This window comes from Pelobates fuscus, chromosome 12 (assembly GCF_036172605.1).
Source record: "Pelobates fuscus isolate aPelFus1 chromosome 12, aPelFus1.pri, whole genome shotgun sequence".
Lineage (NCBI taxonomy): Eukaryota > Metazoa > Chordata > Amphibia > Anura > Pelobatidae > Pelobates > Pelobates fuscus.
Genome location: NC_086328.1, coordinates 12,522,145 through 12,548,778, shown reverse-complemented (window position 1 = coordinate 12,548,778; position 26,634 = coordinate 12,522,145). Strand labels below are relative to the sequence as shown.

Genomic DNA, 26,634 nt, shown 5'->3' with positions numbered 1-26,634 from the left:
TATTTCTTTTTATAGGGTCACATGCCCTCCATGATTACAGATCACAATACAAGGGATTAAACATACTATAGGGATGTTGTGTGGACGTACACACACTCACGCTATTCATTGCTGAGAAAACCTGCTGTTCTGTATAACTCATTAAGTGCCTTTCCCTGCAATGTGATTAGATAAACCCTCATGGACATAAATTAAATGTTAAACTGGCTAACGATCTGGTTCTTATATTCAATAATCATTTTCAGAGAGGACAAGTGATTTGGGGCGTTTTTTGTTTACACAAGGTACCATCTCTGATTGCTGGGGTCTGACTGACTCTAGTCCTTTTTGCGGTTAGCTTTCATTGTATTTTTGTTTAAGCAAGGCCATAGATCATTATCAGTCGGTATACCTGTGGTAGAGGGACAGTCACTCTATAACTATTGGTGGATATCGAATTTGATGCTTTTGGCTGAGCACAATAAAGTAAGGACTGTCAACCATAGTATTTACAAATCATCAACAGCAGGAACGCTTCTGGTCTATACGTAAACCTCACATAAAGTGGCTCTGTCATCACCCCTCATATCAATTTGCACACAGCCCATGCCTTGTGTTGACATTTTCTCAAACTGTTCAGCACGCTCTCATTACAACTGAATAAACGATTTATAACTACAATTTCCTGTAAACTATCACTGAGCATTCTTTATCAAACAGTAAGATAACACTCCAAGCACCACGGCTCTCTGTAGTGATGATGGTGCCCGAGTTGCAGAATTAACATTGACTTTCCACTCGGAGCACACTGAAATCTCATATTTGGATTTGTTTTTGTGAAGGGGGTTTGAGGGCTGTTAAAATTTGCCAATATTTTTCACTGGGGAATTCAGAAATGATGATGCAACAGCAACATGATGATAATTCCATTGAAAACAATTCTAACCTGGATTTTTTATTCACGGTATTTATTTTTATTCTTCTTTTGGAAATGTTTCTCATTTAACCGGCAAAAGAAAGTTTCAGGTCTCCACACTACTCTAACAAGAATCATCTTCCTCAAAACTTGTACACGAAAACTCAAAACTTTTTACATTGTCTGTAAAAGCCAATTGTTTGGCCAATTGTTTGGGCTTCCCACAAAATACTATTTCCTCAGCTGAAACACATGAAATCTTGCAGTTACTTTTTTCCCTGCTGGGAATTTGATAAATATTTACAAATCTGTCACTTTATCGAGTCACTTGGACCCTCTACAAGACAAAACAAGTGTTTTTATTTGTATTAAAAAAGAACATTTGCTGATGTCATCACATGCGTAATATAGTGCGATAATTTACTTTACTAAACCATAATATTAAATCCACAGGGACAAAACAAACTCAAATCTTTATGACTTTTCTCATGGAGTCTTTCTAATCTATTGACATGTATTTTCCAACAACAAACAAAGAAAAGGTATTATTTAAATGGTAATTTAAAGGAAAACTATATGCACTAACACAACATAAATGCACTTACTACGTTTTGGCCTCATATTCATCCAATGTTTTTATCTACATTCAAATCTCTTTCGATTTTAAGCAAAAAATAAAGCATGACTATGATAGTAACCCACCCTACTTCGTCCCCTGCAACTGTGCCATCCAATAAACTAATCTGTAACCTATTCTAGTAACCCGTTTCAGGAAATACTTCCTACCCTTACATCTAATGTCACTTTACCCCACTCCCTCTAGAATGTAAGCTTATTGAGCAGGACCCTCTGTTCTTGTGCGTCCAGCTCGTCTTGTTGCAAATACACGTCTGGTAGTCCACCTAATGTATAGCGCAATGGAATTTGTTTGCCTCTTTAAAGGGACACTGTAGGCACACAGACCCCTTCAGCTAATTGAAGTGGTCTGGGTGCTGTGACCCTTTTAAACTTTGTGCTGCAATGTAAAACACTACAGTTCCAGAGAACTACAATGTTTGCATTGCAGCACTAAGTCTGCCCTCAGTGGCTGTCTACCAGACAGCTACTAGCGGGCTTCCAGAATCCAAACAGACTTTTGGTCCGTAATCTGATGCTGGGTGTCCTCACGGACCTCCAGCATTAGAAAGCAGCGACTCCCCTGCCGGCTGACGTTGGAGGGGGGGGAGCGTGTGCGCAGTCTGACCCAGCGCCAAGAGACATCGCCGCTGGATCCAGTCAAGTGGCTGAAGGGATTTTAACCCCTTCAGCACCGCGGGAGGGGGGCACTCCAGGAGCCTATAGTGCCAGGAAAGCGGGTTTGTTTTCCTGGCACTATAGGATCCCTTTAATTTAATATTCTTGTTTCCTATTAAAATCATTTAGAGCAGTATTTCTTAGCCTTTCTTTGATCAGGATTTAAAAGATGTAATGGCAATAGTTTGGTGACCCCTTCATTTTTTGAGTCAGTCAGAGATGAGGCATGTCAAAGAATAACTCCCAACATTGGGCGTATGAAATCAGGAAAGCAAACCTTCAAGGGGCGTCACTGTCAGTGTCACTGGTTGCACCAAAAATGTCAGCCTACAGGAAAATGCATGAGGAAGTGTTCTTTGCATGGTCCTACTGCCCACACAGCACAGCTTGAGCACGACTAATGATGCACTTGTGCCCAGGGACAATTCCCTAGTGTCCCTGGATGTTGGGACATCAGGGAACTAATCAGGATAGCAGGACAGAACCAAGAAACCTGGTCTCACCAGTCAAAATCAGCAAAGTGGGAGCCCTAAAAAATGGTCTATATAAAATGACTCCAAACTGTAGGTCCCAGGCAGTACTAAGTTCACAGACTTGTCAATTCCAAATATTTGCAGTATTTCAGAACCAATTAGTCCTGAAGATCATTTTGTAATGTTAGGAGCTGGAAACGATTGGGTGCTAGCAGTAACAATTTAGGAGCACTTGAGATTTTGTCAGGCTGTGTAAATAACAGGGTAGAAAGCAACTGCCAATCTTTCAATGTCTGTTAAACACGAGTTTAATACCAATAATTCCCTGCCCTGTTCTGTAGAGAACGCATGTGATCAGGTAGTGCAATTGTGATTAAAACAAAGTAGTGAGAAAAGTGAGGAAAAAAAGTTTTTAAAAAAAAGTCATACACTTGGAGGATTATTTACTAAAGTGTGAACTGTCGAGAATTCAAAGTGAATTACTAAAATTAGACCAACTTGACGGAAGTGGCAACACGACTGAACGGGTTAAATATTAAAATGACTCCGTCTACACGGCTATTTACAGTTTAGTGAAGAACATTGCACATAATTTAAAGTCAGAATGTCTGGCAGAATAATGAATAGTCTGATTCGCGATACTGTGGAATCTTACAATACGATGCAAAGAAAAGCCTCTGTAAAACACGATGCCAGTCTGACCAGATGAATTACATTTTGCTTCTGAAGGAATGTAAGAATTTCATGATAATGAAACTATGGGTTTATCGTTACTATTTTGTTGAGAAAAAAAGTCTATTGTATTTGATGTCACGTTTGTATGTAAATGCCGCTATTGCCTCGAGACGCATTTTAAGGAAATATAGTGTTTTAAGGAGCTGCACCACAGGTTTGCGCTAATAGGCAGAGAAACTTCTAAGTGTATCTGTGCCTACTTGTTGGTGTTTAGCGGCATGTTTCTCCATTTTTAATGCTTTTATGGTTTATTCGGTGTTGTATCACAATGGTTTATTCAGGGTTTTAGGTTAGCTTTGAAATACTCTTACCCCCAGTATGCTCTGTATAACCAATACATGTATCCATAAAGGAATAAATACCGCACAGGGTTGTACTAACAGAGAAAGGTGTATTTTTACTATTTTATTACTTGATGGCAAACTTTATTATTACAGAATTTCTAGCACAGATATGCAGGGACCATGAGAGGTTTCCAGAGAGAGTAGGACTACTCTAGGTTGAGAATGAATCACTCATTAAGGGTCGATAAACTACTTGGTGCTGTCCCAGTTCAGAGCCCACTGTACCCCCTGCAGCAGAAAGCTGAGGCAGACCCTTTAGATTTCACACTTTCACTGAACCCGACTGACTCCCACACAAGCTGTACTCCAGTCCTGCACAGATTGTCATCCTATATGCAAACTGCCCTAATCCACTTGCTAGGAAAACTGTGGAGTGGTTTCATTCAGAATTCTGTGACCTTGAATGGAAGTTAACTATTTAGTAATATTTAGGAGTAAGGTTGTAGAAAAATCAGCACAGACAAGGCGAAGCAGAGTCAGACATTCTTTACTCAAAAGATTTAAAGTTTCTTGTTAGATCTAGTCAGGGTAGGCATCTGCTGCACCGGGTGAACATTCCCATGAAAATAGCCATTACCCTTGATTTAAACAAGTGTCAAAGCAGATCACGGCTTTAACCTGATCCTCAACCCCACAGACAAGTTTGTGCACAAACCACTAGAGCTCAGAAATTTACAGCTGGCAAATGAAACCAGCAATCCTTCAGAGAGTTCCAATTAATAAATGTGACCAGCACTGGTCTCTTTAAATACATTTTAAACAATTAAACATTCACTCCTAGATATAACTGCTATCCAGATAGACTGTTTACTTGCCATTGTATTGACTTAACTTTGCAGTCATTGAAATTCAGCCTGTAAAGCAAAATGACTCTTAGTGCTCTTACTCTCCCTTTCCTTATGACCCTTGTATCGTAGTAATTATACTTAATCCCTTGTTAGTTGTATTTATTTATACGTTTCCTTCCTTGCCCTGGATCTCAATATCTGGGCGCCTCCATTTTATTCTCCACTATCCACGATGTCTGCAGTGTGCCTTCTGTGGGATTCGATTGACTGATCGGTTGTCGGTAAATTAGCAACTGAAATGGGACTTTGCTTAATTTTGTCAAATTTACAACAACAAAAAAACTCCTAAAGATCATTATTATGAATAACTAAAAAAAACTATGATGAATTTAAAATAACGTGTGTGTGTGTGTGTGTGTGTATATATAATAAAAACAAAGAGAAATACAGACAAAAACAAGGTTACTTTAAAGGCAAAATATATAAAAAATAATTCTGGCTCTGTATCTAGAGTTAGAAAGGCTAGTGTGAATTAAAATGTAAAAGATAGAAACTTAAAATATGTACAAGACATCCCACAACAAAAATAAAAACGTTATTCTTTTTGTCATTTGTTTCTATCCTTTATAGAGTTGGATTTCTGCATATATTTAAATCTATTACGGGTTATGCCCTAGGCCAGTATAAGTAAACTGACTAAGTAGCTTCACTAAGTTGCAAAGTGACAGAGCTTCTTTCAGGATCCAATGCCAGCAAGGAATGTTCTACCTATTTTGCTCCAGTATCGCTATACAGGTCTGCTGTCCCTAAATGAGTAAAACAGGATTCCAATGGATTGCTACAACCACATACACGAAAATTGCAATGGTGTATAATTAATGAAGAAAGGGAGCAAAGAATAGGCATTTACATGGAGGCTCTCGGTGCCAGTACAGTTTCATTTATAGACTGCATGCAGACATTTGTTGAATATGGGGGTAAGGAACGCATTACAGTCACAACACAGGTCTTCAACACAGGACCAATTCTCAAATACAATGCACTTCTAATAAAGCCCCGTCACCATTTATACAGAATAAAATGACTGCATGGATTTGGATACTTGGCGAAGCCAGTTGGCATTAGGAGAAGAATGCCAACATACAATGCAGAACTATACAAGCCTAGCATTCCAATAAAATGCCAACTCAAATCATGGCTGCCATGACAAACATAATGGAATTGGCAACCACAGAACCAAGATGTCTGAGAACGGTATGTAGTTTGAGCACTGAAAACAGATCACATAACGTATAGACCTTCTACGTTGCCAGACAATCTGCAACTTCTACAAAAATAGCAGGAGTTTTGGTTGCTAAAATTATTAACACTATACAGCCTGAAAACAATACGTTGAAGTCCTTGGTTTAATCTGTGAAATAAAAAGATGAAAGGGATCACTAAAACCAGAAGTAAACAGTTCTATTATTTACAGATGGTTATTAGAAAGCATACTGGGATCATTTAACAGAGTTCTGCTAAATGACAGGAGAGGGCCGGCAAGCACGGTATCCAGACCATTTCAAAGGGTTAGAAGAAAAACATCATTTTCCCAGTCTCTTTTAATGACACATATTAGAAATTCAGTACACAACAGCAGATGTGTACTATATAAATGTAAGTACGGACCTTGCATGTGGGTCCTGTGTGCATCACCATAGCAAGTTTGAAAGTAGCTCAATGGAACTGTGGAAGCCTTGCTATTTCAAACAGAAATCTGTTGTTGATTTTTTTTTTTTTTTATTCAGAAGAACAAGAAATAAATCCAGAAACTATTGTGTACAGTAAAATGTTACTGTAACCAGAGCCCACCGCATGACTGTCACGTGATCAGAGATCCCATTGTTTATGGTAGATGCAAAGTGGCTGATTGCTTTACACAAGCACAAAAAATACAAACCCTGTCCAATGCTGAATGGCAAAATGGCGAAAAAGGACTCTCCTATCAATAAAATCAGCCACGCTTTATATATAATATAAAAACAAATCAATTTATAAAAACTAAATAAGGGAGCACTCACAGGTCCTCCAAATCAATCAGCCAGTGTTTTAATGTTTCTTCAAATAGTCATATACAATTGTGCAAATAAAATCGATAAATAAAGAAACATTGAAGAAACATTAAAACACTGGCTGATTGATTTGGAAGAGAGAGAGAGAGAGAGAGAGAGAGAGAGAGAGAGATAATCCAGAGAAAGAAGGGTGTACTCAGAGGTCTATTCAAAGTGTGTATTCAAACAATATAATACTTTGCCCCGATCAACATTTTGACCTGTTCGGGTCTTTTTCAAGGCCGGGTCGAAACCGTTGAATGGGACAAACCATTATATTGTTTAAATAAACACTTTGAATAGACCTCTGAGTGGAGTGGAGAGACGCGGGTTTGGCACCGAGGCAAGATTACTACTTTGAATGGGGTAAGTGACAAGTTTCATTTATTTATATATATATATATATATATATATATATATATATATATATATATATATATACACACACACACACAGTGAGGGGAAAAAGTATTTGATCCCCTGCTGATTTTGAACGTTTGCCCACTGACAAAGAAATGATCAGCATATCATTTTAATGGTAGGTATATTTTAACAGTGAGGGACAAAATAACAAAAAAAAATAAAAAATCCAGAAAAACGCATGTCAAAAAGTTATGAATTGATTTGCATGTCAATGAGTGAAATAAGTATTTGACATCTTCGACTTAGTACTTGCTGGCAAAAATCTTGTTGGCAATCACAGAGGTCAGACATTTCTTGTAGTTGGCCACCAGGTTTGCACACATCTCAGGAGGGATATGGTCTCACTCCTCTTTGCAGATCCTCTCCAAGTCATTCAAGTTTTGAGGCTGACATTTGGCAACTTGAACCTTCAACTCCCTACACAGATTTTCTATGGGATTAAGGTCTGAAGACTGGCTAGGCCACTCCAGGACCTTAATGTGCTGCTTCTTGAGCCACTCCTTTGTTGCCTTGGCTGTGTGTTTTGGGTCATTCTCGTGCTGGAATACCCATCCATGATCCATTTTCAATGACATTGCTGAGGGAAGGAGATTCTCATCCAAGATTTGATGGTACATGGTTCTGTCCATCGTCCCTTTATGCGGTGCAGTTGTCCTGTCCCCTTGTCAGAAAAACACCCTTTCATTCCTCCTCCTCCAAACACAGCGAGTTGATGCCAAAGAGCTTGATTTTGGTCTCATCTGACCACAACACTTTCACCAAGTTCTCCTTTGAATCATTCAGATGTTCATTGGCAAACTTTAGACGAGCCTGTACATGTGCTTTCTTGAGCCAGGGGACCTTGCAGGCGCTGAAGGATTTCAGTCCTTCACGGCGTAGTGTGTTACCAATTGTTTTCTTGGTGACTATGGTCCTAGCTGCCTTGAGATCATTAACAAGATACTCCCGTGCAGTTTTGGGCTGATTCCTCAACGTTCTCATGATCATTGAAACTTTACGAGGTGAGATCTTGCATGGAGCACCAGACTGAGGGAGACTGACAGCGATTTTGTGTTTCTTCCATTTGAGAATAACCACACCAGCTGTTGTCACCTTATCACCAAGCTGCTTGGCATGGTCTTGTAGCCCATTCCAGCCTTGTGTAGGTCTACAATCTTGTACCTGACATCCTTGGAAAGCTCTTTGGTCTTGGCCATGTGGAGAGTTTGAAATCTGATTGATTGATTGCTTCTCTGGACAGGTGACTTTTATACAGGTAATGTGCTGAGATTATGAGCACTCCCTTTAAGAGAGTGCTCCTAATCTCAGCTCGTTACCTGTATAAAAGACACCTGGGAGCCAGAAATAATTTTTCTGTTTTGTTTTGGTATTCTGCCTCTTACTGTTAAAATATACCTACCGCTAAAATTATAGACTGATCATTTCTTTGTCAGTGGGCAAATGTTCAAAATCAACAGGGGATCAAATGCTTTTTTTCCCTGCACTGTATATAGATATATAAAATACACATATATACAAACACATACACACACACACACACACTGATCAGCCAAAACATTAAAACCACCTGTCTAATATCATGTAAGTCCCCCTTGTGATGCCAAAACAGCTCAGATGCATTGAGGCATGGACTCTACAAAACCTCTGAACATGTCCTGTGGGATCCGGCAACAAGACATTAGCAGCAGATCCTTTAAGTCCTACAAGTTGCAAGGTGGGGCCTCCATGGATCGGATTTGTTGTTCTAGCACATAACACAATTGGATTGAGATTTGGAGACCATTCCTGAAAAGTTGTTGCAGTGTGGCTGGTTGCTTTTATTGCTGAAAGAGACCACTGCCATTCTCCTGAAGGGGTGTAGTACGTGGTCTGCAGCAATCTCTAGGTAGGAGGTATGTGAGAAGTAAATATCTACATGAATGCAGGGACCCAAGGTTTCCCAGCTTAACACTTCTCAGAGCATAGCACTGCCTCCTTTCTTCACATAGTGCATCATACTGCCATCTCTTCCCCAGGTGAACAACCCCCGCCCACCCAGCCATCTGATCTAAAAGAAAACATTATTAATCAGACCAGGCAACCTTCTTCCATTGCTCCATGGTCCAGTTCTGACACCCCCAAGTCCTCATCGAAGATGCTTTTGGCGATGGACATGGGTCATCATGGGCACTTAGGCCGGACTTGCGGCTATGCAGCCCCATACACAGCAAACTGCGACGCACTGTGTGTTTTGACAACTTTCTATCATGGCCAGAATTAAGTTTTTAAGCAATGTTTTCCTATAATAGCTCTTCTGCGAGATCGGACCAGACGGGCTAGACTTCGCTCTCCACGTGCTTCAGTTGACCTTTGGATGCCCAAGACCCTGAAGCCAGTTCACTGATTGACCTTCCTTGCACCATTCTTGGTAATCACTGTATACCAGGACACCCTACAAGACTTGCCATTTTGGAGCTGCTCTGACCAAGTCTTTAGCCATCACTATTTCGCCCTTGTCAAAGTTACTGAGATCTTTTCGTTTGCCCATTTTTCTAGCTTCCAACACATGAAATTCAATTACTGACTGTTCACTTGCTACTTAATATAACCTCTGCTCCTCCCCCACTTGAAGTTGCCATTGCAACAATTCCTTCACCTGTGAGTGGTTTGTGAGAATGTTGTGACTGATAAGTGTATATACCTCTCTATCAAATTTTCCACTTTCCACTAGTTATTGGCAAGTGAAAATTAAGCCATAGTGAGGAGGCTAGTAGCGTAAGACTGCAATTTTTAAGATATATATTTTTATATAAACACATACAGTTTCAAGAAAAAGTATGTGAACCCTTTGGAATGATATGGATTTCTGCACAAATTGATCATAAAATGTGATCTGATCATCATCTAAGTCACAACAATAGACAATCACAGTCTGCTTAACCCCTTAAGTACACATGATTCCCTTTTATTCCAGAAGTTTGGTCCTTAAGGGGTTAAACTAATAACACACAAAGAATGAAATGTTGCCATGTTTTGATTGAACACACCATGTAAACATTCACAGTGCAGGTGGAAAAAGTATGTGAATCCCTAGACTAATGACATCTCCAAGAGCTAATTGGAGTGAGATGTCAGCCAACTGGAGTCCAATCAATGAGATGAGATGAGATTGGAAGTGTTGGTTACAGCTGCCCTTCCCTATAAAAAACACACACCAGTTCTGGGTTTGCTTTTCACAAGAAGCATTGCCTGATGTGAATGATGCCTCGCACAAAAGAGCTCTCAGAAGACCTACGATTAAGAATTGTTGACTTGCATAAAGCTGGAAAGGGTTATAAAAGTATCTCCAAAAAGCCTTGCTGTTCATCAGTCCACGGTAAGACAAATTGTCTATAAATGGAGAAAGTTCAGCACTGCTGCTACTCTCCCTAGGAGTGGCCGTCCTGTAAAGATGACTGCAATAGCACAGCGCAAAGTTGAGTTGTTTGGAAGAAACACACAACACTATATGTGGCATAAAAGAGGCACAGCACATCAACATCAAAACCTCATCCCAACTGTGAAGTATGGTGGTGGGGGCATCATGGTTTGGGGCTGCTTTGCTGCGTCAGGGCCTGCACAGATTGTTATCATCGAAGGAAAAATGAATTCCCAAGTTTATCAAGACATTTTGCAGGAGAACTTAGGGCCATCTGTCTACTAGCTGAAGCTCAACAGAAGATGTGTGTTGCAACAGGACAATGACCCAAAGCATAGAAGTAAATCAACAACAGAATGGCTTAAACAGAAAAAAATACGCCTTCTGAAGTGGCCCAGTCAGAGTCCTGACCTCAACCCGATTGAGATGCTGTGGCATGACCTCAAGAAAGCGATTCACACCAGACATCCCAAGAATATTGCTGAACTGAAACAGTTCTGTAAAGAGGAATGGTCAAGAATTACTCCTGACCGTTGTGCACGTCTGATCTGCAACTACAGGAAACGCTTGGTTGAAGTTATTGCTGCCAAAGGAGGTTCAACCAGTTATTAAATCCAAGGATTCACATACTTTTTCCACCTGTTTACATGGTATGTTCAATAAAAACATGGCAACATTTCATTCTTTGTGTGTTATTAGTTTAAGCAGACTGTGATTGTCTATTGTTGTTACTTAGATGATGATCAGATCACATTTTATGACCAATTTGTGCAGAAATCCATATCATTCCAAAGGGTTCACATACTTTTTCTTGCAACTGTACATATACATCCACGGAGATAAGAGAATAAGAGATAAGTTGTGTTCCAAATCTTCTATTGTTTCAAAAATGTGATGTTCAGAGAATAAACATAGCTTTAACAGAAAATGGAAAACTAAAACTACGGTAATAATTGAACATTTTCTGATCTTCTATTTTACACACTGCTAGCATCCTTTTTTAGTTTAAGCTTATCGTGGGGACAATGCATATTATAATCAATGTAAGGAAATTATCCAGGATTTTAAATGGAATTTAAACATATGCAAGCTATTTTTTATTATTCCTTTGCTGCGGCAATTAAAAAAAATGTTTTTTCTATCTTTAGTCAACTAAAACCTCCCATTGTAATAGTATTTATTTGTAAGTCCCACTAAAATATCAAAGTATTGCAATTTTCTGAAAGCCACTTACATCTGATCCCGTAAATCATCAGTGGATCCAGCTGCTTTTTCCCATGTTTCCCCTGGCCTGAGAGGTTGGAGATAGCTTGGATCTCTCGGTGGAACAGATAATCGAGCAAAGTGAGCGCCATTTTCTCAGCTGTGCGGCAGTTGGTGCTGATGTGGAGCATGTCGGCTGGTATAATCGGACATCTAACTCTGACTTCTGGGTTATTCTCATCGCCCAACCAAGTGCCATTAGGGAAATCCTCTGAAAAGAATAAATGTATAACACACATAAATATGTATAAATGCATTAAAAAAATATGTATTTAAATATTTCAGAACCAGAAAAATATATTTCTTGTCAATAATATATTCAGAGGGGGGGGGGGGGGGGCGGAGCCTGATCACCTAGCTGAATGGACGTGGGTGAGCTGAGCTCCGGTCCGACGGGGCGGAAAAACTGTGAAATCGGCGAATAAACAGCCCAAAAACACACCGGGGTACACCACCCATGCCGGGGGTGCCCAGGTGAATCGAGGGACACATTTCTGGAGCCCGTCGGGGCCGAGGGCACGAAACGCTGAGTGCGGCCTACAGGAGTTGGAGCCAGGGAGAGGCGGCCGCTCTACCCGACACGAGACCCCTTACGCGACCTCATTGATCTCCTACCCCCCTCCCCCCCCCCCCCCCTCTGGACCGGTGGGGGTAATCCCGGTCCCCACTGGCTACACGGACCAGGACTGTTTTTGAGCCTCACAATTACACAGCCCGCAGGAGCACAAGACCGTCAAGGCATAACCAAAATTGCCCCCAAGCAAGGGCCAAAATCGAAAACTACGAGCACCCAGTCACCTTCACATCCCCTGATGGCTCTGGACTGGCTTTGTAAGAGCTTCTGGGTGACGCTATGCGAGCGAGGAATGGCCTACTACCAGGCAGTGAAAGCGGTAGCCTCCTGGATCAGACCCGTTACCCGACGCCGCCATTATGAGCACCCACCTCGGGCACCCAGGACGGCCGTCCGGCGATGCAGACGCCAACGATCGACAAGGCGGGAAACGGCGGCATGCCAGTTGAACGCATGCACCCGCTCCCACCTACAAAGGAGCATGTGCACCAAGCTAAACCTACCTGCTAGCAACTCATCAGACCCAAGAACCTCTGACCAGAGCGGCACGAAGCAACCTCTCCAGGATTGCGCTGCACAACCGCAAGAGGCCGCACAGGAAAAAGCCTCACTGAATACCACTAGAGCGGGAATCAAGCCCAAGGACCCCATAGACTGGGCCAGCGGTGCCAGCAATCAAGACATTCCCACACTGGGCATAGGCTGAAGTGCCTTTCATCCTGCCCCACAGCTCACAGACCTCGAACTGATCCATGTGGGCGCATCCCCTCAGATGCTACCAGATAAAGCCAGAACACCCTGATATCTATTTGGGTTTGTAGCCCAAGTATCACTAAACTTTATCTATGGCTGGGGGCGACTTTTTGCCAATGTTATGGTTTACTATGCCGTTGACTTTAAACACTTCTCACACGCTACCGCAAGCTGTAGACATACATGCAGACACTAAGCTTACCTAAGAAACTAGCCTACAATACCACAGCAGTTCCTTCCCATTGATTATAATATTATCTTTTTGTTCATAATCGTTGCCAGTGGTTTCATAATCTGTTGTATTTTGCGCTCTTTCACAATATAAAACGTGCACTGTCTTTCATGTCACACTATGGACACACATTTAGCATACAATGCACTGCACAGCATTGTTTATATTAGGAATGTACATTTCAGGGTTTCCTTCTTTGTCACTCCTCTGAATACTCCTACCTGACGTGTGCATCTTGTTAAATCTTGTTAAATCATTTAAACTAAACGAGAACCTAAGGTGTCGAAATATTGATCTCAATCTAAAAATGTGCCTTCACAAACGAATGCCACGACTTGTACTGCAAATGTCTACCAATTTTTCTTGATGTCGCTGTTGTGGCGCACCAAGGCTTTTTGTTACTTTTGTCCACAACAAAAATAAAGAATTAAAAAAAATAATAATAGGGGGGCGGAGCCGACCGCCAAACGGATCAGACGCGTCTAGTCTGAGCTTCAGCGCCTAGACTAAATTTTCGGAGCCAACTCGGTACCAACAGCACCCACTAATCCACAAAGGTGCCCAAACTGCCCACAAGCTACAGGCGAACACAAAGGTACCAGCAACGACCCAGCACGGTACCGGAGTAACCCGATCAAGGTTTAAGGCCTACCGGGCTTGAGCTGGGAAGAGACGGACGCTCTCCCAGGTCTCCGAACGGCGTTTGGCTGCCTCCCCCCCCCCCTGGACCGGTGGGGGTTATCCCGGTCCGCACCCAGTGGCCACGACAACAACAGGCCAGCCAAGACCCAGCAGCAGCCTCAATACCGCAAGCTGGCCTAAACACCTCAACTAAAATGGCGGACGCCACACGCGCCGAAGGCACCGAGAGAGCCTGCAACGATCCAGCGCCCACTACACAAAGCGCTCACAAGCTCAAGCCAGACCGTTACCCACAACAACCAGAGGGAAACTTACAGCAAAGTGCCCCGACAACACACAACCTCTGGGACACGATCCGGAGCTCTGACCACAGCTCCAAGACTGGCCCAAATCAAGCAAATCATGCGGAAAAGCCGGGGGCACAGCAAACCAGTACCCGCACCGCAAAGGATCACACAGAAGGCACGCAAGCGAACACCTCCATCCCAGACAAGCCGGGGAGCAGGTCTCCCACACAACGAGCCGCACACCACTTACAGAAGACCACACTTTATCCAGCATTGGAAGGGGGCAGAAAAATTCGCACCTCACGACCCGAGCCACAAGCCCCTCACACACGCAACAGCCGAGGGGTTCAACCCAAGCAACCGCGGACGACACAACGCCCCCCAGTAAATAGGGCCCAAACTCCTCCACAGACATACCACCGGGTATCCCCCAGAGTGACACTGGCCCGCACACCACTCACCGAACCTCGCTGTCATGGAACTGTGGGCCCAATATCCGGAACTTCGGACCGATGGACCTCTCACACAAAGCCAGCGGTCTACACGCAACCCCAAAGGACCCTCAGAGCAGGCGTTGGCTGACTGCGGTCCGAGAACTGAGATCTGAGAGCTCCACCCGAGTACGGGGGAAAGTTTCCAGTGCTGTGACAAGAACTCTCAGTCAGTAAATATATGCCGATTTGCTGTCTCCTTTTAAGCACTCTCACATCCTCTCAATGCTATAGTCCAAACTACTAGTAACTTTACTAATGTTAATGCTACTCCTAGCTTACCTTACCTGATAACAGCACAGCCTTAAGATGTCTAATAGTTTATTTTGTCATACAAGTAGGGTCCTAGGATCAGTCTCAGGGGACACCTCTCCAGATAAACATCAAATTCAGCAATTTGTTTTATCATGTACTTTGAGCAGTTGAATTTATCTGTAAGGTTTAAACTATACCCAGCACTGTTTGTCTTGACTTGTTTGCGCACTGCATATTTCTGCCTCTAGTCTCGTGATATGGGTTCATGTATAAGCATAGTCTACGGTTTACTTAAAATCGCCCGTTTGGTTGCAAAGATAAATCTGTATCTGCCTGTCATGTCTAATCCTAAATATAAAAATGTGCAGCTCACAATATATTGTTATTCAACTTGCATACAACCAGTATAGTACCCCTTGAAGCGTAGTTTTTAGCATATTGCAGCCTACATTCAGCTAGGCATATTTGACAAGCATATGAGACACCTGCGGTGTGTGTTCTACGAAATTTCACGTTCCTGAGAACTACAGTTAGAAGCGTATACTTCAGCTTGAATATATAATATATAAAAATGTGCAGCTCTTTCCATGCCATATATGTACTAAAATTGTGTTTATTTCTTGACTGCATATGCTGTTGTGGCATTGTTACACGAATGTTAACCCCTGCATACAAAAATAAAGAATTAAAAAAAAAAATAATAATAATATATTCAGAGGAACAGTCAATTCTGAAACGACCAACAGCTAACCAAAAATTAGTTATTGGTAGTGCCAATATATATATTTTGACATTTTCTTTACAATTCTTTTAATTTTAATACCAATGTTCTGCAAGGCAACATGGCAAAAGTATCCAAATTAGTTGACCTGTTACAGTGCCGCATGCAAGGTGCATCTGTGCAAACAGCACTACTGGAGAAACCCCCAAGCTTGCACGTGGAATTTCTCCAATAGATGCGTGGACAGAGAACTGATGTGCCACCATGTAAATAAAGCACCAGGAGCTGATGAGTAACAGCGGGTGTTGGCCGCAAGGGAAAGCTTGAGGTAAGTAAAAAATAAATTAAAAAAATAAAAAACTTACCGTAAATTTCCCTGTCACTTTCGGGCCAAATATGCACTACACCCAGACAGTCACAGACAACTTTAATTTGTCTTTTTAATTGTTTGTGCGAGAAACACGCACAAATTAGTTTATATTAGGGAGATATTAGTGAGATAGCAGTGCTTAAACATTTACATAAAAGAAACTTTTATTTAATTTTTTTTTATATATTTGATGCTATGAAACATTCATATTATTAATTTATTTGCACATTCTAAGCCAAACAGAGGGCAACCTCTCCCAAGAATTAAGAGGGTGTCTCGATCAAAGTATAAAATAAAAAATATATTCTTTATTGCTTCATTTAAAATGTGGCATAATCCAAAAGGGGTCTCTGGGGAAGTGCCAACCATGACACCATGCTTGTGCTTGAGAGAAGCTAGCCACTGGACAGAGACCTACACTGTCTCTCAGGCAGCAAGCTGGTTCCTAAGAGGGTACAAATGCCTAGTTTGGTTTTACTTATCATGTTTGGTGATACGTTTGGTTTTACTTATCATGTTTGCAACTAATTGCCTCAGGAAGTCGGCATTCAAAAGCAGAAGAGGACCACTGGTTATACACACCTGTGCATTTTCTGGCCACACTGGCCACGTGTGAACTCAAGCTCTATTCTGATTGGCTGAAAACATCAAGCAGCAGATTTAAATGGGTCACTTTCCTCCCCCGTAGCAGCGGTTCCAATCGTTTTTTGGATCAACGCACACTTCACTGAGAGAAAAATTCTAATGGATCCCCTACGCTTATTTTCAACAGCAGTTAATACATTTAAGTTTTAACAAACACGTTTCTTACAAACATGCTTTAAGAACTGCCTACAAGTTATTACAGTTCTGAAGTCAAAGTGTTTGAGGCATGCACAGCAATCACTTAGTGCTAACATTAAGGATGCCGGGGACTCAAATATACAGAGAATAGAAAACAATTGTAGTAAACTGTGAATTTACCAAATGGCATTAGCTGCTTCCTGACAGATACAATTTAGATTCCTGTGTATACACTGAATAAACAGGTCATGTGACTCATTTTATGAAAAGGCATGGCATAAAATGAACAAAAAACAAGGTTATTATCCACGTTATATGGCTTTAATCAGCTCCAAACATTTATGCTAATTGCCAAGCAGTGGCGGATCCAGGGGGGGGGGCAACGGGGCAATTGCCCCCCCCGAGATTCTCCCCTGCCGGCTAATGCAGGGCTGACATTGCCCAAGTGCCAGCCCTGCATTGTGCCTGCAGACCGGGGAGGGAGATCAGTGATCTCCCTCCCCGGTCCGCAGGCACATTACTGACAGCCGACCGTCAGGGGAGGGAGAGAGGACCCGGGAGCTGTTACCAGCAGCTCCTCCGGGTCCTCCTCTCGCGAGATTTGGAGCGTTGCCGCGGTTACCATGGCAACGCTCCAAATCTCGCGAGAGTGAACTCTAGCCCTGGAGCGCGGGCTAGAGTTCAGTTCTACCACTGGGACCACCAATGAACCCCACTGGGACCACCAGGGAACGAAAGATGTCCCCCCTCCTCCCAGTAAAGGTAAGAAGGGAGGGGGGACATAACATTTATTTAATTAATTAAATAAATAAAAAAAACCACACACACATGAAAAAAAAAAAATCCTTCTTATCACACACACACACATTGCCCCTGCCCCCCATACACACACATTGCCCCCCATACACACACACATTGCCCCTGCCCCCCATACACACACACATTGCCCCTGCCCCCCATGCACACACACATTGCCCCTGCCCCCCATACACACACACATTGTCCCTGCCCCCCATACACACACACACACATTGCCCCTGCCCCCCATACACACACACACACATTGCCCCTGCCCCCCATACACACATTGCCCCTGCCCCCCATACACACATTGCCCCTGCCCCCCATACACACATTGCCCCTGCCCCCCATACACACACACACTGCCCCTGCCCCCCCATACACACACACACTGCCCCTGCCCCCCATACACACACACATTGCCCCCCATACACACACACATTGCCCCTGCCCCCCATACGCACACACATTGCCCCTGCCCCCCATACGCACACACATTGCTCCTGCCCCCCATACGCACACACATTGCCCCTGCCCCCCATACGCGCACACATTGCCCCTGCCCCCCATACGCGCACACATTGCCCCTGCCCCCCATATGCGCACACATTGTCCCTGCCCCCATACACACACACACATTGCCCCTGCCCCCCATACACACACACATTGCCCCTGCCCCCCATACACACACACACACACACACACATTGCCCCTGCCCCCCATATCCACACACATTGCCCCTGCCCCCCATATACACACATTGCCCCTGCCCCCCATAAACACATTGCCCCCATATACACATACACTGCCCCCCATAAACACACATTGCCCCTACAAACACACACTGCCCCCCTAAACACATTGCCCCCACACACATACATTGCCCCACAAATACACTGCAATACACACACACACACACACACTGTAACTGTCACACACACATACTGATCCACACACACACTGCACCCCTGACATATACTGCCGCCCTCACGTACACACTGCAACCTTCACACACACACTGCTAATACACTGTCCCCCTCACACACACACACACTGCACCCCTCACACATTGCACCACTCACACATACCACTGCTCCTCTGCCCTACAACATCCCCATTTCCCAGAGGACCTCAGGTAAGTTGTCAAACAGTTCTTAAACAGTTTGACTACTTACTCTGGGAGGGGGTCTTGGCATTATTGGCACTATAACCACTACACTGAGCTGTAGTGGTTATTGTGTCTGGATTATTTATTTAAATAATCTACAAGTGCCCCTCCCGAGATCAGGTTCTGGATCCGCCACTGTTGCCAAGCGAGCATTATGTTTTACTCTATGCAACGAATGGCCTTATTACAGAGGGAGCTGTATTCCATTTGCGACCAAACCTGCAGCTGCTCATCCTGCAAAGAGGAGAACTGTATGTGACAAAGAGCTAAGAGCCGCAGTGTTAAACAATCCCAAAGTATCAAACAGTTTGGCATCTGGAAGCGTTCTGCTCTGGATAACACTAACTGTACGGTTCTATTATAGTTTCAGCTGCAATACAGTGCACAGTGCTGGGCTGTTACTGAGTCAAGTTTCAAACGCACTGACGTCAAGAGGGAGTACGAGAGGAAGATGTGGATTTAGGCAGGGCAGGGAATGGACTAGATCATTTCATTTAGGAACATCAATGAAAACATGACACTTCAGACCTGTCATTGTTAAAAGAAAGCCCTGAAATGTAAAAGACAGCATTGAGGGAGAAACGAAATGGTGCCCATTAGTGTCTAATTTATAAAATCAACCCATACTTTATACATATTGTACAGGCACAAAAGCAAAACTTACATCAGATGGTTGATGTTTAAGATTAAAAACAGAACCATTATGTAGGCATTTGCCCCAGCATGCTTAGTTATGAAAAGTGCAAATAGGAAGAAAGGTGCTAACCATAGGTTAAAAATAAACAAATACCAAATGTACATAGGTGACAGCATTGTCCCCTACGACAAACTTAAAAATAGAACTACACTAACAACATCAGACTACTTCCGGTACCTGCAGGTCAGGGACTTTGCCCAATGACCACATATCAAACAAGCTGCCCGAACACAGCTAACATTCTTCAAAAAGACCTGCAATGCAGAAACCTAGCAAAAGGGCCTCATTACCAGGATTTATTCGCATGTATGCACCACCACAGAGGACTGGGGGGCGACTGAGTTTTACAGATCAGTGGGAAGCAGAGCTAGGGGAGACACTAGAGGGCACTGACTGGCGGGACATCTGGGAAGCCAATGGGCACACCTCAATATGTGTTACAATGCAAGAACATTCATACAAAATGATTTATCACATGCACAAAACCCCGACCGACCAATGTTAGACACTATGCGGACATAAGGGCACGTACAAACATAAGATCCAAACGCTGTGGGAAAAAGTAAGCAAACTGATAGCAAACATTTTCCATAGACCAATGACACCAGACCCATGGGTTCTCTTGCTATCAACAAAAACTAATTCACAAAATAGCAGTGGCAGCCAGAAGGTCGATAGCCCAGACCTGGCTGGGAGCAGAGGTCCCGCCGGTGGACACGGGACTACTAAAACTTAAAGATACGTACCTCGTGGACAAATTGACTGCCCAAGTAAGAGGAACAGCCATGGGAATCTTTTCTCGACAAATCAACATAACCTGACAACTAAGGTGGGCATGCCAGCCTCTGGTGGGGGGGAGGGGGGGGCACCTGGGTGCCACCTTGCATCGTTATCTCTCTCGCAGCAAACCCTACTCCTAACTATTCCCCTTCTTTCTTTTCTCTCCCTTCTCTCTCTCTTAATCTCCTAAAGAAAGTGACTCTAGACCGGAAAAATACTTGAGGAGTGGATAGCAATGAGACGATACATGATCCCTCATAGACGATGGACAGACATCCAGCAGCTAAAATATCCACTACGCACTTGGCAGATGGGTCACATTAACACACACTAACTGCATAGTATCGGTCGAGAGGTTCTTATTTTGTCTTATTTTGTTTTCCCCTTTTTGTTCAAAACATCCTATGAAGCACAGTCAGAAATGAAAGCATAGAAACGATGGAAAAGAAATGGAGAAAATAAATAAATAAAAAAAATACACTTATTATGCCAATTTCCATGCTGTTTGTTTACAGAGAAATTAATTTTGTGAAACCTACCTGTACTTACAGACGGAAATGTCCTTCTCATCCTGTACTATGTATCACGTAACGATATCATAGCAGCCATCTATCATCAACCTGACATGTCTTGTGCCCTTACCACTGTCAAATATATGTACTAATGTCTGTCATTGTGCACTGTCTACTGCTCAAGTCTAAATAAATAATGTAAAACAAACAAATAAATAAATACATATTTTGTTCTTTAATGAAAAAGCTTTTAGACCTTGTCTTGGCAGTGATGATTCAGACCACAAATCATCACTATAACCACCTCTGTAGTGGAAGAGGAAGCCAGGAGTTCAACTAAATAAGGACTTAATCACTGTATACGTATTTGTAATGAAAATATACGCAACTAGGCTATATAACATGTAATCTGTTATTTTCGGTAATTAATATTTATTTAATAAAGCATAGGCAGCAAAAAAAGGACATTTATAGATATCCGAAACTCTTAATAGTATCCCTATCTCTGTAACAAGCCTTGCAGGTAGCTCAGTGTGTATAATGAGCACCACCTGCTAAGCTGGTCCATCTTAACCAGAGTCACTGATCCAAGGAGTGTAAAGGGTTTCTTTTTCGAGAGAAAGCCCGGCCCATTCATCATTTTATAACTATAATTAAATCTTCCACAACCTCCCATGTCTCTACGTGGGGCAATGAATCACATCAAGTATTTAAAGCATGCCGCTTACTTCCCGTCCTCAATGGGACCAGAGTGAGGTAATTGCCAAGCAGTGACAGCCACACCAGTCTACCTGGTAATGGATAGGTCTATGGTCTTTCATTTTCCACCCTAGGCTTCCAATTGGAAAGTGACTAATGCCTAAAAATTGGAAAGTATGAACTCTTTGGGTAAATGGACGGTTTTATCCGGGATGTCTGTAAAAACAAACAGTGTACATCACATGTTGACGGAACCTGTGGCTTGTCTTGGTCCTGCTCCTATTGCTACTGTAGGGCTGTGATGTAGCTGGGTGGAAGATCATGATTAACAGTGAAAACATCCCTAAAAATAAATCTGTTATTTAAAAAATATATAAAGTTCTGGCCAGCTATGGAAAGTGTTCTCCATTCTATTGCTGGAACTATTTGGACTTCTCAGGAGGAAATGAGGAAAAAGGTGATATACTGATTGCTCAGGCTGTCATTATATGACCATTTTTTTGGCAAAGATCCTTTCTTTAATTTGGTGTGAACGAAAGCCACACCTAAGAAAAAACATGTAAAAAAAAATAATAACCACACATAATTTAAAACATAAATTTACTCTTAGATTTTATTCTGCTTGAAGTCAAATTCTGTCATGACATTCTAATTGACAAGATTTAACCACACACAAAAGCCCACAAGACACATCATTAGCCGTGCTCTATATAATAGAATATTGTACTCACTCAGCATTAGCCGGGCTCTATATACTGGAATATTCTACTCACTCAGCATTAGCCGGGCTCTATATAATGGAATATTCTACTCACTCACCATTAGCCGGGCTCTATATAATGGAATATTCTACTCACTCAGCATTAGCCGGGCTCTATACAGGGAGTGCAGAATTATTAGGCAAATGAGTATTTTGACCACATCATCCTCTTGATGCATGTTGTCTTACTCCAAGCTGTATAGGCTCGAAAGCCTACTACCAATTAAGCATATTAGGTGATGTGCATCTCTGTAATGAGAAGGGGCGTGGTCTAATGACATCAACACCCTATATCAGGTGTGCATAATTATTAGGCAACTTCCTTTCCTTTGGCAAAATGGGTCAAAAGAAGGACTTGACAGGCTCAGAAAAGTCAAAAATAGTGAGATATCTTGCAGAGGGATGCAGCACTCTTAAAATTGCAAAGCTTCTGAAGCGTGATCATCGAACAATCAAGCGTTTCATTCAAAATAGTCAACAGGGTCGCAAGAAGCGTGTGGAAAAACCAAGGCGCAAAATAACTGCCCATGAACTGAGAAAAGTCAAGCGTGCAGCTGCCAAGATGCCACTTGCCACCAGTTTGGCCATATTTCAGAGCTGCAACATCACTGGAGTGCCCAAAAGCACAAGGTGTGCAATACTCAGAGACATGGCCAAGGTAAGAAAGGCTGAAAGACGACCACCACTGAACAAGACACACAAGCTGAAACGTCAAGACTGGGCCACGAAATATCTCAAGACTGATTTTTCTAAGGTTTTATGGACTGATGAAATGAGAGTGAGTCTTGATGGGCCAGATGGATGGGCCCGTGGCTGGATTGGTAAAGGGCAGAGAGCTCCAGTCCGACTCAGACGCCAGCAAGGTGGAGGTGGAGTTTGGGCTGGTATCATAAAGATGAGCTTGTGGGGCCTTTTCGGGTTGAGGATGGAGTCAAGCTCAACTCCCAGTCCTACTGCCAGTTTCTGGAAGACACCTTCTTCAAGCAGTGGTACAGGAAGAAGTCTGCATCCTTCAAGAAAAACATGATTTTCATGCAGGACAATGCTCCATCACACGCGTCCAAGTACTCCACAGCGTTGCTGGCAAGAAAGGGTATAAAAGAAGAAAATCTAATGACATGGCCTCCTTGTTCACCTGATCTGAACCCCATTGAGAACCTGTGGTCCATAATCAAATGTGAGATTTACAAGGAGGGAAAACAGAACACCTCTCTGAACAGTGTCTGGGAGGCTGTGGTTGCTTCTGCACGCAATGTTGATGGTGAACAGATCAAAACACTGACAGAATCCATGGATGGCAGGCTTTTGAGTGTCCTTGCAAAGAAAGGTGGCTATATTGGTCACTGATTTGTTTTTGTTTTGTTTTTGAATGTCAGAAATGTATATTTGTGAATGTTGAGATGTTATATTGGTTTCACTGGTAAAAATAAATAATTGAAATGGGTATATATTTGTTTTTTGTTAAGTTGCCTAATAATTATGCACAGTAATAGTCACCTGCACACACAGATATCCCCCTAAAATAGCTAAAACTAAAAACAAACTAAAAACTACTTCCAAAAATATTCAGCTTTGATATTAATGAGTTTTTTGGGTTCATTGAGAACATGGTTGTTGTTCAATAATAAAATTAATCCTCAAAAATACAACTTGCCGGGGGCGGAGTCTGACCGCCGAGCTGACTGGATGCGTGGGGAAAGAGCTCCCACCGGGCGAGCAACAAACAAGGTGATTTCAGCGACTATATTGCCCAGAACCCCTCCAGAGTGCGACATCCACGACGGGGGAGCACCGGAGAATCGGGGGATACCCTTCTCGAGCATATCGGAGCACATAGACCGCAACGCAACCTGAAGCCTGCGGGGGTCGGAGCCGGGGAGAGGCGGCCGCTCTCCTCGACACCGGACACCCCAGAAAGCACTACAGACCTCCTACCTCCCCCCCCCCCCCCCGGACCGGGGGGGACATACCGGTCCCCACTATACAGACACACAGGCGGGCCAGAATCGAAAGCTAGTGTGACAACGTACCCGCCGTCGCTACTATGGAGCCCCACTACAGGCCCTCAGGGCGGCCGTCCAGCCACTTCAGCCCCGACACAAGAGAAGGCGGGAAACTGGCCACGCCGACCTAGATACTCACGTCCGCATCCATAAACGCAGTAAGGACAATGTCAAGCAACCCCACAATCCCAGCTGCATACCCAAACAAAGCACATCAGACCGGCAGGTTTCCATGAGACGACCCAGAGCTGGGACTGAGCAGAGGACTGCGACAAGGGGGACAGCTAAGCATCACAGCCCGCCTCAACGACCAGGATCAGAGGCATCAAGATGGCTACCTCCGACTAACAACCCAACGCAAAGGAATATCACATGGGAGCCTAAACGGGACTGTGAAATACCACAGGCAGGAGTTGGTTAAACGGGACACTTGCCACTAACGATGAGTACATATTCATATTGCTCATACTGACTCCACCAGGGACTGTTGGTGACCGAATGTTTTAAGTTTGATTCCACAATTTTTTTTATTTTTTTATTATTTTTCACATCACTGTGCCTTGTGATAGTGGCGGTGGTATTTCCACAATGAGGACTCTACATATGTCTAATGCCCTGCAAGGCTCTACTGTGTAAATCTAATAATTGCATGCTTAAACCTGCCTCTCTTCATAATCGGATAACCTAGCTTGCAACATTAGTGACACTGTCAAGGTTATGGTTCCTAGCAATTTACCTTAACCAGTAATGTAAAATATGATACCCCAGATATGAGCGCCAATTCCTAAGCTAGAGGGCCTTATGAAACAGACTCATGCACACTAGCGCGCCACTACCTCGCCTAATGTCTCATGCAATGTTGACAGCTTGTTAATAAATTGACTTACCGTGTTCATGCGAGAAAACCCCTTCCCCTAAGCAGTTAAAATGCCTATAACCCAGAGGCTGAGCTTCACATAGCACACGACTGACATACACAAGGTGCATCATGGCATGCATGTCATTATAACCGTTATTTTTAAGTTATAAACGGGGCACAGAACCCGACAGGCTGACTTAGTTCATTATCCTGAACCTTCGTGCTCAGACTATCCCCCCAGGCTCACGTAACTTAACAGTGGCACAGCCACTATGGGACTTCACACAAACACGAGGAGAGGGACAAGGGAAGGGGACAACAAACAAACCACTACTATCACCGCACAAAGAAAAACGGATATCGGTTTTTCATTTTGTTAACCCTTCAAACACCTATATCATTATCGCGCACACGCACGTATCTTCCTGCATATACCTCCATATGACATAGCACCCCTACCTAAGGGACCTTAGAATCCCACTATACACACAACCATCCTCACTCAATTTCTAACCATCATCGGAGAATAGTTGATGTAGTCACCGCTACATTGGTAACATTGCTCTCTCCTATTGTTTTTGACAGCTTGCTGTCATACCTTTCTATAGAGTTACGCCTCGGCGTAGACAAACGCATGGTAATTTTAATTTTTGATTGTTATAAAGATGCTGTTCTTGACTACCACGAGCATAGCCAAAGCACAGATCTAGCTTACTTACTTAATCATACCGCTACACACAAAAGTGACTGTTTTCAACTTGTTTATTGTCAAAACTTTAAAATGTGCTTGTTTTTTTTGTGCCCCGCATTTTGAATGTGGGAAAAGCTCGAGGACTGCTCTTGGGGCACCTCTTATCTACTTGTAATCTATACATGCACAACAAAAATAAAGAATTAAAAAAAAAAAAAAATACAACTTGCCTAATAATTCTGCACTCCCTGTATAATGGAATATTCTACTCACTCAGCATTAGCCGGGCTCTATATAATGGAATATTCTACTCACTCAGCATCAGCCGGGCTCTATATAATGGAATATTCTACTCACTCAGCATTAGCCGGGCTCTATACAATAGAATATTCTACTCACTCAGCATTAGCCGGGCTCTATATAATGGAATATTCTACTCACTCAGCATTAGCCGGGCTCTATATAATGGAATATTCTACTCACTCAGCATTAGCCGGGCTCTATATAATGGAATATTCTACTCACTCAGCATTAGGCGGGCTCTATATAATGGAATATTCTACTCACTCAGCATTAGCCGGGCTCTATATAATGGAATATTCTACTCACTCAGCATTAGCCGGGCTCTATATAATAGAATATTCTACTCACTCAGCATTAGCCGTGCTCTATATAATGGAATATTCTACTCACTCAGCATTAGCCGGGCTCTATATAATGGAATATTCTACTCACTCAGCATTAGCCGGGCTCTATATAATGGAATATTCTACTCACTCAGCATTAGCCGTGCTCTATATAATAGAATATTCTACTCACTCAGCATTAGCCGTGCTCTATATAATAGAATATTCT

At 42.9% G+C, this 26,634-nt stretch overlaps 1 protein-coding gene across 2 annotated transcripts in view; it reads right to left on the bottom strand.

The window, feature by feature from the left end:
* Window positions 1-26,634, bottom strand: part of BANP (BTG3 associated nuclear protein) — a 375,637-nt gene that overhangs the window by 207,498 nt on the left and 141,505 nt on the right. For both annotated transcript variants that reach the window (XM_063437623.1, XM_063437624.1), the window contains exon 7: window positions 11,673-11,912. In XM_063437623.1, the coding sequence (XP_063293693.1) occupies window positions 11,673-11,912 (240 nt within the window). The remainder of the gene's footprint in view (window positions 1-11,672; window positions 11,913-26,634) is intronic.